The sequence below is a fragment of the Urocitellus parryii genome, chromosome 1, assembly GCF_045843805.1.
Source record: "Urocitellus parryii isolate mUroPar1 chromosome 1, mUroPar1.hap1, whole genome shotgun sequence".
NCBI lineage: Eukaryota > Metazoa > Chordata > Mammalia > Rodentia > Sciuridae > Urocitellus > Urocitellus parryii.
The window spans coordinates 112,543,314-112,555,645 of NC_135531.1; the positions used below are offsets into that span (position 1 = coordinate 112,543,314).

The 12,332-nt window shown below is 39.0% G+C and overlaps 1 protein-coding gene across 1 annotated transcript in view; it reads right to left on the bottom strand.

The window, feature by feature from the left end:
* Snx24 (sorting nexin 24) overlaps nt 1-12,332 on the bottom strand; it is a 150,921-nt gene that overhangs the window by 65,134 nt on the left and 73,455 nt on the right. Inside the window, exon 2 of the mRNA XM_026396184.2 lies at nt 8,200-8,283. Within this exon, the coding sequence (XP_026251969.1) occupies nt 8,200-8,283 (84 nt within the window). The remainder of the gene's footprint in view (nt 1-8,199; nt 8,284-12,332) is intronic.

The window sequence follows — 12,332 nt, forward strand, 5'->3', positions numbered from 1 at the left end:
GCTATGTGTGGCTATGTGACAGAATTCTGGTCACAGGTAGGTAAACAAACATATATGTGCAACTTCCAGGAAGCGTTCTCAAAGGTAGGGCGACTGCCTTTTCTTTTTCCCCTTCTGCTAGCTAAACTACCCACACAGTAGCAGCCACCTTTGATGATGAGGCAGAAGCTGCATATTGAGAATGGACAGCAACAAAAGCCCAGGTCCCTGATGATCACAAAACTGCCTTGACAGCCCAGGCATTCACGTGAGAGAGGAGCAAAGTGGGATTTGTTAATGTCACCATTATTTTGGTTTTAGAGTCACTTTGACCAAATCTAATCCCACATGAATAGGGGAATGTGGCTGCCATTGCTAGCTGCCTGCCCAATACTCATTCCCTCTTTGTAAACCAAAAACCAAAAGTTCACCACTACCATCAATAATTTAAAAAAAAATGTCATTTAGAGTGCCAACATGCTGAGTTAAAACTCTTGAATTTCTAAGTTCCCTTGTAATTACAGTGGCATGTGACAGGGTTGTGAATGAAATGAAGCACAAGTCTACTAGGGAGTGTTCCTATTTTCTCACAAGAAGCAATATTTCTTTCTGCCAGGAATGCAGAAGCAATGCCTGGAAGGATGGCAGCTATGTTATAACCAAAAGGGTAAAAATCAACTGTGAAGGTAAGGCTGATGAAGCAGGATTACAGGAGGAGTCCGGAATGTGATGTAGTGGAATTGCTCCATCACCTGGGACTGCTTACTTTTAATTTTCTTGTGTGCAAGAATAATAAAACTCTTTCTTCCTCAAGAAATCCAGTTAAGTTTCTATTGTATGCAACCAGAGATACTCCTAACATATCCTTTGTTCTGTTTGGAGATGCCCCACAGGCACCCAGGTTAGGGTGATGGGTAATCAGTTGTAGAAGGTCTGTAAACATGGGAATCAGAAAGTAGAAGTGTATTTACAGCCATGGAACTACAGGAGATGAAAGCAGGAGTTAGGTCCAAATGAAGGAAAAGGGCCCATGGATCAGATGCCCTGCACTGCCCCCTCGCCCTGGCCAAGGGCAGAACTGTGAAGACCTCGGGGCAGTCACCTCCATGACCACCTTGTGTTCTGTAAGCCTCAGTCATAGCAGGCTGCCATGCTGTAAGAGTATCACCTGGCTGGGACCCAAGGGTGGTCTCTGGGAGCTGAAACCTACCTTTGGCCAACAGCCACCAAAAAAACAAAAAAGAAAGAAAGAAAGAGGTGGGGGACTCAGTGTTGCAACTACAAGGCTTGGAAGTCCACCTGAATGACCTCAGAAGAAAGACCCTGAGCTTCAGAGTCCACAGCCTTAGTCAGCACCTTGATTTCAGCCAGGTGGGATGCTCAGCAGAGAACCCAGGACCCCTGGGCCTGGCTTCCCAACCCACAGAGACTTGGAGATGATTTCTGTTGTTTTAAGCTTATGTCTGTGGTTGTGGTGATTTATTATGCTGCAATGGAAAAATACAAGGAGGGCCAAGGCTGAGAGACCCAACTCTGAGAGGAGGGCAGAGGGTGGGGGAGAGTGAAAAGCAAGTTCTCTAGAAAAATGTTTCAAGAAGAGGGGGCAGGGCACGATCACACAATGACCATGGGTACTCGAGAGGAGGGGTACCAAGGGAAGCATGGGGTTCCCTAGAAGGCCTCCTGAGAGGAAGAGTACGGTTGGATGGACACGGAGGGGACTGGTGGCCTAAGGTGGGCTTTGTTCTGTAAAAGGGGTTCACCTACTGTTACCTGTTCACCTACTGGCCGATCCAGGGCTGGGGGAAGAGGACAGTGCCAGAGAGGAGGAGGGAGGAATTCAGCACTGCCTTCGAGGGAACAGACGGCTGGCTATCTCATCTCTGTACTACTTGAGGGATTTCCCCAACAAGAACGAGGTCAAGATGCTCAATTTTTCTGTGGTAATAAGCTTGCTAAGTTTCCATTTACACACATAGAAATTTCCTTTCAAATTATTGAATCACAATTTGTCTTATATTTCAGAAAATCAACTCCATTATCTGTCTCCTCTCTCTTTTGATTTTTTTTTTTGAATCCCACAGATACAGCATTGAAAACATTTTTCCTTTTTATTTATGTGAGCAGTGCTGAGGAAGCCCATCATCGCAGCGGCTGGACCTGTGACACTGGCGGGTGAGTAATGGATTGCTTTAGATGAGAGACAAACCCGGGACAATGCGTTTCCAGTAGGGCTCAGCTGCTTGCAAGATGAATACTTCTCTGCCGCTTCCTCCGATGATTAACTGTCCCGGTCCAGCCGCGTCCAGGCACACAGCCTTTCTGATCCACGCAGATAAGTACCAGATTCCACGATACCCACAAACACAATCCGCTTCTCCTGTTGCCGCCGCTTCCTTTTCCTTACTATCCTGTGAGGATCTACATAGAACTTACTCTGTATAGATGCTGGCATACACATTGGTTGGAAAAAATCAACCATGTTCCACAGAAAGGATGGGAAATACTTTGTCCAAAACACATGAACAAAAACAACGGAAAAGAAAAGAATTTAAAGCAGCAAAACGACCCTCCCCGCATATCGTCACCCCCATTCTCTTGGGGTTCCCTTTAGAGACAGTGCATGACGTGGTACTCTTAGTCTGATCCCATGCAGCAGTTTTCTGGTTCTTCTGAAATGTGTGCTTCATTAAATTAAATAGAAGAGAATGCACTATTTGACTCAAGCCCAATGTAGGCAATAACAAAAATGAGGACAGTTAATGTTAAAGAGAACCAGCACCATGTTTCACTGAAAACTTTGGTGAATAAAAAGGGTGGGCTGGAACTGACAGAAAACAGCTGGGAAGGCAGGAAAACTAAAATATGCTTAACAGTTTGCATTGCAGGGAAGGTTTTCCTGCTCATGCATGAGATCTGGGGTCTACAAAGGTAAAACTCCTCTCAAGCACCAACATTGAAAATGGTAAATTAATTGGCTGTCGGGGGTCATGGACAGGGGCAGATGGGGCATAGGGGAGGCATTTACAAGCTTGAGGGCTCACAGAAGACTTGCTTGACCTGCAGAAAGGGCACCCTGCTACAAAGAATGAGGGAGGGGGGCCTTGCTTTGTTTCAGGGTGGCAGTGGGATTTTTCCTATCCTATGCTAGCACAGTGGGAGCTATGAAGGATCCAGGTAGGTCTATTGGGACCAGCAGTCAAACTTCAGTGGAATAAACTTCCACATAAGAATGTGCAGGGAATTCTCCAAATATCCCATTTGCCAAATATTCATTCAATGCCTAACATGTACCCAACACTCTAACAGCAAGAAAGATACAAAAGATAAGGCTTGGTCCCTCCTTTAAAACAAAATTATCTTCTAATTTGACAAAATTTAGGGATGACTAAGTTTTAATTATCTTAGATGTTTTGAGTGTTTAAGTAGAAATTTCTATTCTAAATGGAAGAGATTCCAGGACAAAGACATTAGGGAACCAAGGAAGCTGGCATGGAAGAAGGAGAAACTGACACATCTTGGATTGGTTGGAATGGTCAGAACACAGAAGGATGTTCAGCCTGACAAGAGAGAAAGGTGGTGATTTTCACAGCAGATACCTGGGTGCAGGGAGAAACAGAGTGGCTGGGCCGATATTTTCTTAGGAGGAGCAGTGAGAAATAAGGCCAGCCCAGAAAAGAGTTTGAGGAAGACAGAATAATGGCTTCCTCAATGATGCCCAAGAATCCCTAAACCCTAGGATCTAAAAATATATTCCCTTATATGGAAAAGGGAGATTTATAGAGGAGATTTAAACAAAGGATCTTGAAGTAGGATGCCTTTCCTGGGTTACTGGGCTCAGTGCTACCACAGGGGGAGGCAGGTGTGTCAAAATCAAAGAGAGGAGATGTGACGGCAGATGTTATGGTGGAAGCAGAAGCTGGAGGAATATGATTGCTGGCTTTGAAGATGAAAGAGGACCATGAACCAAGGAAGGTAGGCAGCTTCTCGAAGCTGGAAAAGGCAAAACTGGTTCTCTCCTAAAGGCCCCCAGAAGGAATGTAGTCCTATCAACCCATTTGGAGTGAAATAATAAAGGCATGTTGGGTTAAGCCATTAAGTGCTTGGTGACACTTAGTGTTATAGTGACACTAGGACACAATTCGAGGTTTAAGAATATGGGCCTTGAGAGTCAATGTCTATGGTGTGGCAGACAATACAGGGCTATTTCAGAATGAGTGCAAGACTGGAGATGGAAATGGTGCTTTAGGAAAACTGCATGCAGCAGAGAATGGAAAGAATACAGGAATAAGAAATGGGTAATGCAACACTAATCCACAGTAGCTCTGGACTGGGATGGTGGGAGTACACAATGAAAAATAAAATGGTATATGTTATAGATATTTAGAAGAATGAATCAACAGGACTTAGTGACATTCTGGATAATGCAGGCAAGAGAATGTAGGGAAGCACTTTGAGGCTTAAAACCTTGAATGGTATGGCTCTACACCTTGTGGGTGTATATGTGTGATAGGTGAGAGGGGCTGTGTTGTAAGTCATTTCTTTAAAAATATAAGCCATAACAGAATTTATCAAACATGAATCAGCATTAAGATCCCTCTGGGGGGCTGGTTTAATATGCAGATTCCTGAGCTGCATCAGAGTCTGATTGGCATCCTGAAATCAGCACTTAGGTGGTCCAGAGTTCACACTTGAAAAAATAACAATCTATGGAAACTTAAAAAAAAAAAAAAGAATCAAATACTCATCATAGTTCTAGAAGAAATGACAAATTTAAAAGAGTAAAAATGGTCATATTATAAAACATAAAAATATAAATTTTTTTTCAAATTAAAATAACTTCATAACCAAAATTAAATAGCCACTAGGTAAAATATACTTTCAGCAAATGGCTAATATTTTATTTCAAGGCCACACAATTTTTGCTAATAAGCAAAAACAATAAGACCAGGTATTTATGAGAACACACATAAACAGATAATTTGAAAAAAAGCTACAACTATTAAGTAAACTAAAGAGATACCAATTCAACAACAACAAGGCATATGTGCTGCCAAATAAAAAAACCACAATTTTTGAAGAAATAAAGTTCAAGTTAATGGGGTGCTGTGAGCCTTACACTCTCATGCTTGCCAGTTACATTAAAAATCTGCTATGGGGCTGTGGCTGTAGCTCAGCGGTAGAGCACTTGCCTAGCACGTGTGAGGCACTGAATTTGATCCTCAGTAGCGCATAAAACTAAATAAAATAAAGGTATTGTGTCCATCTACAAATACAAAAAAAATTTTTTTAAGAGAGTTCGGTTTATAATTTAAAAGCAAATTGAAGGGAGAAAAACAATGCATACATAGAAAGAATTTCTTACATTTTTCCAAATGTTAGAAAAACAATTCTAAGATGTAAACAGTACTTTAACAAGTTTAATTATGAAAGTTCAGGAGAAGTAATAAGCATTAAGGACTTTCTTTAACACTATCAAACTGTCAAGTAGGTAATGGTTTTAGTTTCTGCCTTTAAATCAGCAATGACAATCAGCTAGGCAGCATTTTGTGTGTGTGTGTGTGTGTGTGTGTGTGTGTGTGGTGCATGGACAGAAGCTATTCATTCATTATCCTAAAGGTGCAAAGCACTTGCAAATAGCTCATATGTTATGTAGAGTCAACTTGGGGACGCTGGTTAAACACTTTAAGCAAAAGTGAAATGTAATGTAAACGGTAAGAAAAATCAAGGTAGGTGAGAGAATAAATTACATATACTGCAGAAATAGTTGAATATTTCAAGAAAATTAAATGACAATAGATTCAACTACATTTAAGTGAACATAATTCTTGGTAAACATATAACATTCATAACCTGTTACAAAATTCAAATATGGAAAACTATAAAGAGAATGAAGCCTCACATGGGCAACAGAATCAATAAAGTTGTGTATAGTATTTGGATTAATTTTTTTACCCATTTAATCCTTAGTACACACTTTTACAATCAAGATTACAGAATGATTTTTCTTTTTACATCTTACTTATATTTAATTGCCTTTGTAGTTAGCATTTTGTGAAATCTAATACAGTCAAATGGGGCAAGTAGAGGAAACTTTATCTCTTTAATAGAAGTAAAGGCGATTTTTCTAGCAGTGGCTATCACCTCTAGAATGCAGAAGATTAGACAGTGCATCCCAACTAAAACTCTGCCCCACAAATCTATTTTTGTCTCTATGTCCCTGTAATGATATCACAAATGTTTTAACAAAGCTGCTAGAAATAAGCAAAATTGAAGAATTTGAGAATTTGTACTGTTTTAACTCTAGCAGACTTTGTTATGGAATTATGAGACTAGTTAAAATTATTAATAGAACTGTAGAAATTGAGAGGAGAGCAAGTCCTAGTAAATCTAGGAATTTTTTTCTGATTTCAAATACCTAAGAATTGCCTAGATCACTGGGGAGAAGGTCGTTTGCTGCAGAGGAAAACAAACTGAATTAGAGAAGAGGGTGAGTGAGCCTCCACTCCAGCAGCCTGGGTAGCCTGCTCAGAGCTGGCCTAATTGGCAATCACCCACCTGTGCTTCCTGTGAGCCAATCCCAGTATCTGGAGAGAAGAGCTGGGCTTTGTCGGATCATGCAGGACTGGGTGCTGACCCAGGCAGTTAGGAAAGAACCTACACATGACAGGTTGCCCAGTCCAGACTGGTTGGCAGAAGATGAGTGGGGTGTGGGGGGAGAGCTGGTCTTACTCTCTCTCCCTGGAGAGACTAAGTTCATTAGGTATCCAGCAGAACCTCTCCAGAGCCTGTTTCCTCCAAAAAAAATGAATGAAAACAGAATTCCATGAGAAGGAAGTGAGACCTAGATTTCAGGTTTGTTTTTTCTTTGAGTCTCTGGAATTGGTGCTTTGGAAAATTTGCTGGCAAAACCTGGCCTAAATAGCTATTCACCTGTAATTCTTTTTTTTTTTTTTTTTTTTTGAAAGTGAGCTTAACAAAATTTGAACTGGAGGACTCATTGTGAATTATCCCTTGCTGTCCTAACAGAGAAGCATACAGACAACCTGGAGCTCCCCTTAAAGGAAAACAAAGAGCAACAGGCTCACTAACCTCCCAACAATATTCTGTTAAAGTTTATACTCAATTCTCCATTCTTCTGATTAAACACAGTGGGAAAACTTAATTTGAAAAAAAAATGTTTAAAAAGTTTAAATACAGAGTTAGTACACCATCACAAATTATTTATGCAATGATATGTCCCAGAAAATTGAAGAGGTCATTAATGAAATCTTTTTTAAAAAATGACTCTCTTTCTTAATATGTACTCAGTGTCTAATCATCTAACTTCTCACCTAACCAATAAGGAGACTGAATTATGTCATATTGTATGTGTATGTATATATTTTATATATACAGTCCATGTGGGTGGGTAAATATATATGCACACACTGACATGTACATATATATCTTATATGAAATACAAATGAAAAAAATAGTAAAATTGCATTGACATGGTTAGTTTTCTGAGCAATTTCACAAGGTATTTCTAATTAAGATAATTTTAGCACCCCAATAATAATTTGTAACCTGAAAAAAATTAAATTTGGTTAAAAGATAAAAACTGTTCACTTTTCTGTTCATTACTGATCATTTTCCCCTACTCAGTTATTGCTTTTACATTCTGTTTCCTTTATATAAGACTTTTAGAGAAATAGATTCTAGAACTGAAACATCAGTCTTTTATAGTGGCCCTTTACAACTCAAAAGAAGGTGAGGATCTATGATTCTCTTTTGCATGTGCTCCCCAGTCTTGAAAATGCATATACATGTATATTATCTTATCCAGGTACATGTAAGTTGAGTTTAATAAATTTTTTCCATAAAATGATAGTTTACTTTGTTTTTCCCTTTTGCACAGAACATTAAGTATATTTCATGGATAAAACAAGGTCTGGGTCTTATTCTTTCAGAAGCTATAACATCCAATGCAGTATACTACAAATGGTTTGCAGCCTCAGATTTGTATATGGAAATGATCCTAAGAGAAACCCCATCTACACAGGAAGCATACCTTTAAGAGACTGAATAATCCATTTTAAAATGAAATTTACATTATGATAATAGAAACCATGTATACACAAGAAATATTAGTGCTCCTAGAACCACAGAAAGGAGTCTTAACATTATATCATCTGCCATATAGAGAAAAGGAGGCAAAGAACAAAAACCAAAGGTTACCTTTTTGTGCAAGGCATGAAATTCGCTGTACCTTTTTTCAACAAAATGTTTTCTTCCATTCATTAGCACTTCTATCTTAAAGACCTACGGAAAAAATTAAAGAGATTAATTCTACTAGTATAAAACCCTCGATTGTCTGATGCAGTAAGTTTGTGACCATGATATATTTCATCCCTTTAATTACAGTAGCTGATTCCCCCCAAACCCAGAAGGCTCAGGAGACCCTGGCCCAACAGCACTGATTAATGAGCACTCAAACGAAATATGCTCACAAACAAACTATAGCATTCTCCAAAAATGCGTCTTAAAACAAGGGAAACTTCCTGCATTGAAATGCTACTCAATTTTTTAACTGTTTTATTTTTATATAACTTTAAAATAACTTCATCAGATGATTATGATAATTTTGAAATGAAAGTGTGAGTCAACAGCAATACTCGGGTTAAAAAACTCAGGCTTGCGGAAGTCCATTGGGGTATTTCAACAAAGCAGTACTGTGTCATCTGTAACACTGTCATGCAAACACTAGTGCATTTTAGGTTAATTTCTTCCTAACCTGCATATTCATCTCTAGCTCAGCTGGGCTTATTCGGCTGTTTGCAAAACAGGGAAAATGTAGTAAAGGCTCATTTTCCCTGCATGATGCAAGTGACAGCTTGTGCTCCTTCCTCCAGAAGGTTGAAAGGCCAGATGAAAAGGCTCTCTGGGTGCACTAATTAGTAGGCACTAACATGACATTTTCTTGATTCTTGGGTCAGTGGGTCAAGACTGGGAACAGGGATGAGAAATATTGTGAAATGCTCATGAAAATACAATGTTCAGGTTGAGTGGGGAAGGATGCTTGGCAGGAACTCAAGAGCAGGTGCTCTGTTATTCCAAGAGTTTGCACATGAGCCTTGTTTTTCTAAGTGAGAGTTTGTAAATACCAAGATGAAAGAATATTGTTCAAGTACTTGGTAAGCCTCATTTCCTGTTTTAAGTGACTTTTGGAAAGAAAAATAAGCTGTAGTTAAAATCACATGGCACTAAAGAATATTAAAAGCATACTTATTTTAAGCCTAAAAATAAGAACTATACAAATTTAACATGTAAGATACAAATCACACGCACGTTTTCATTCAAAAAATAGATCTCTATGGTTCTATATTTCTGCCTTATATGTAAATATGATTATTTTAGAAAGCCAGAAATTATGTCATGAAACATGAAGCATTTTTTTTGCTTCCTTGAACTAGAAGCAAAATATTCTGTTGCCAATTTGGTTTACATAACCTGTTTTTAAATACATGGGAAATTTTTACCAATTTAAAGAATATTTTATCTTAACATTTTTTTTCAAGAAATCTTCCTAAACAAATACTTTTCTTTGGTAAATTAATGAAAATATTTTCTTCAAAAAGCACATGCATATACTTCAAGCTCTCAGATACATATCCATTATTTTTTTTAAAAAAATTCCATTTACTAATTCACAAAAGAAAACTATTCTTCTTCAAAGACTCTGCCAGAAATAGAATCAGGAAAACACCCTGAGAAACACAAACAAGAGCAACACAGTTTTAACTCGGGGCTTGGCTAATCGGCTGCAGAGTTCCCTTTTCAGTGTCAGGACCCTGATTTAAATCAGGACAATGTGGTAGCAATGAAAGTAGTTTCCATCTGCTGAGCCATGTGAAGTAAAGGAAGATACATTCTGGGTCTCGTTACTTGAGGCTTCATGACAAAGCCACCACTTTAATTGGCACATTTGTCACAGAATCCATATAGCAGAGAGAAGGTTGAAGACTCAGCCAGGCTCTCCATTCTAGGTCAGCCCTTCAAGTGCCTCCTTGAAGGTGAAATTACAAGACACACTGAAATGGCTGCCCCAGGGAAGGTCACCCCTCCTCCTGATCAGAGGGTTCCAACACCAAAGCTCCACGATTCCTTTCCACCAGCATCAAGTTCACAGTGGAGGCAGAGGGATGGAGGATGCATACAAACACAAAGGAAAGTACATGATAAACTTCAATGCTTTATCATGTTGCCTGTGGGAAAAACATCCAGAATACCAATACTGTTAAGACTTTTTTCTTCTAAATTCTGGGAAAACATCTTTAAAAGGAAGTTTGTTAATTAGGATTTCTATGGCCAAGAGAAGCAAAAAGTGGGATCATTTTCATAAACCCTATTTTCCTGAATATCTGTACCAGACCTTTCTCTTTAGTTGTTCCGACTGTCGAACATCTATTCTCCCTGCTTCATAGAAAAAGCTCTTTCTCACTTTGCTCTCCTGACAGACTTCTAAGGTCACTACCTTAGAAGGCAGTGTCATCACAGGATGGTGTTGAATGGCACCCAGCATAGTATCTGGTATTTATTTATTTACTCAACAGATCTTCTCTGAGGGCCTAAAATGTGCCAGAGAGTTGTCCTAGGCTCTGGGATGCAGCAGTGACGAGGACAGACAAGAGCAAAGCCCTCATGGAGCTCCTGTCCTATGTAGTAGGGAGGCTGACCCCCCCACAAACACACACACGTGCACACATGTGCACACGGACACATATCACGATGCCCACATATAAGGGTCTGAAGAGCGGCACAGCAGGGTAAGAGACAGATTGACAAGTGAAGCTCAGACAGCGTGGTCAGGGAAGGCAGGGAGAGGAACAGAACCCTGAGGTAAACACCAGGAAACGGGGTGTACCAGAGTTAATATTTTTTGAAATGTAATAATATCCAGAACCCAATCAGATAAAAGTCACAAAATCAGACATCTCCCAATCAAAAAGAAGCGGGAAAATACAGCTCGTAATGAGAAGAAGAGAAGAAAAACCAATCAATCGAAACTGATTCAGAAGTGAACATTTGACAAAAGCACCTAACATGGTTTTTGTACAAAAACCGAGAAGAAATGCTGACAATGTTCAGTGGACATGTAAAAGGGAATGAGAAAAGACCCGAACAACAGGTTTGGGGCCAGCTGATGAAGTCACCAACGTTTGTGATAATAACATATTGGATGGATTAACAGCAGATTAGGTGTTCCAAATGTGAAGATTGTGATGAAGACCTGGTCATAGCAACTCCCCAAAATGAAACAGAGGAGGAAAAGCCCTAAAAAGTAGACAAAGAAACAGCCTAAGTGAACTATGAGACAACTCTAAATAGCAAACTGTGGAAGCGGAATCCCTAAAGGAGAAGACAGATGGGAGTGGCAGGGGTGATGAGGATACATAAAGACAAATATGTTTGAAGAAATCAAGGCCAAATGGAAACTATAAACTTACAGATCCAAGATTAAGATCAATGGATTATGCACAAGAAACACAATGGAAAAAACCCAAGGTGTTTTGTAATAGAATTGTTTTAAACCAGGAATAAAGAGAAAATCTGAAAAAAGGAAAAAAAAACATTTAAAAAAGTTATGTTTGATTCATTCCACTATCTTTCCTTACACAGAAATTAAAAGGATAAGTCTGATAGCAATTTTCTCTATGATTACTATACATAACCAAGATTCAATGTATATACATTTAAATTACTTTTTTTTTGCAGGAAAACCCACTCTATCGTTAAGGACAAATGGCATGGGTGGGGGGGACAAATTATATTTTCAAAAAATATTTTTATAGAACTCACTATATGCAGGCCTTTCCAATCATGTTACTTACAGTAATAATTCATTTAATTCTCACAACAACTTTATAAAATAGGCACTATTATCCCTATTTCTCAGGTAAGGAAACAGATTAAGGAAATGGAGAGAATGAGCAACTGACTATGGTACAGCTACATTTTGATGCCTTGCAGTTTGGCTGACTCTGTCTTAATCAGTGCACAACACTGACTCCTGAGACACAAGATCCCTAATATAGTCCTCATCTAGGTAAAAGCAAACACCCCAAAGTAGGGGAAGCCCAAAAACATTTCTGGAGTGAAGACAGTATCTTCTTTCCAGGCTCCTTCCAAACTTCTGGGTTTTGGAGGGGACTTTGAAGAACACAGAACACTTGGGAAAGATAGGAGAGTGGCATAAGATCTTTACTCCCAGAGGATATTTATTTATTTATTTATTTATTATTTAGATTTCTTTCTTTTGAATTTTTTTAGATACATATGACAGTAGTGTGTATTTTGATATATTATTCATA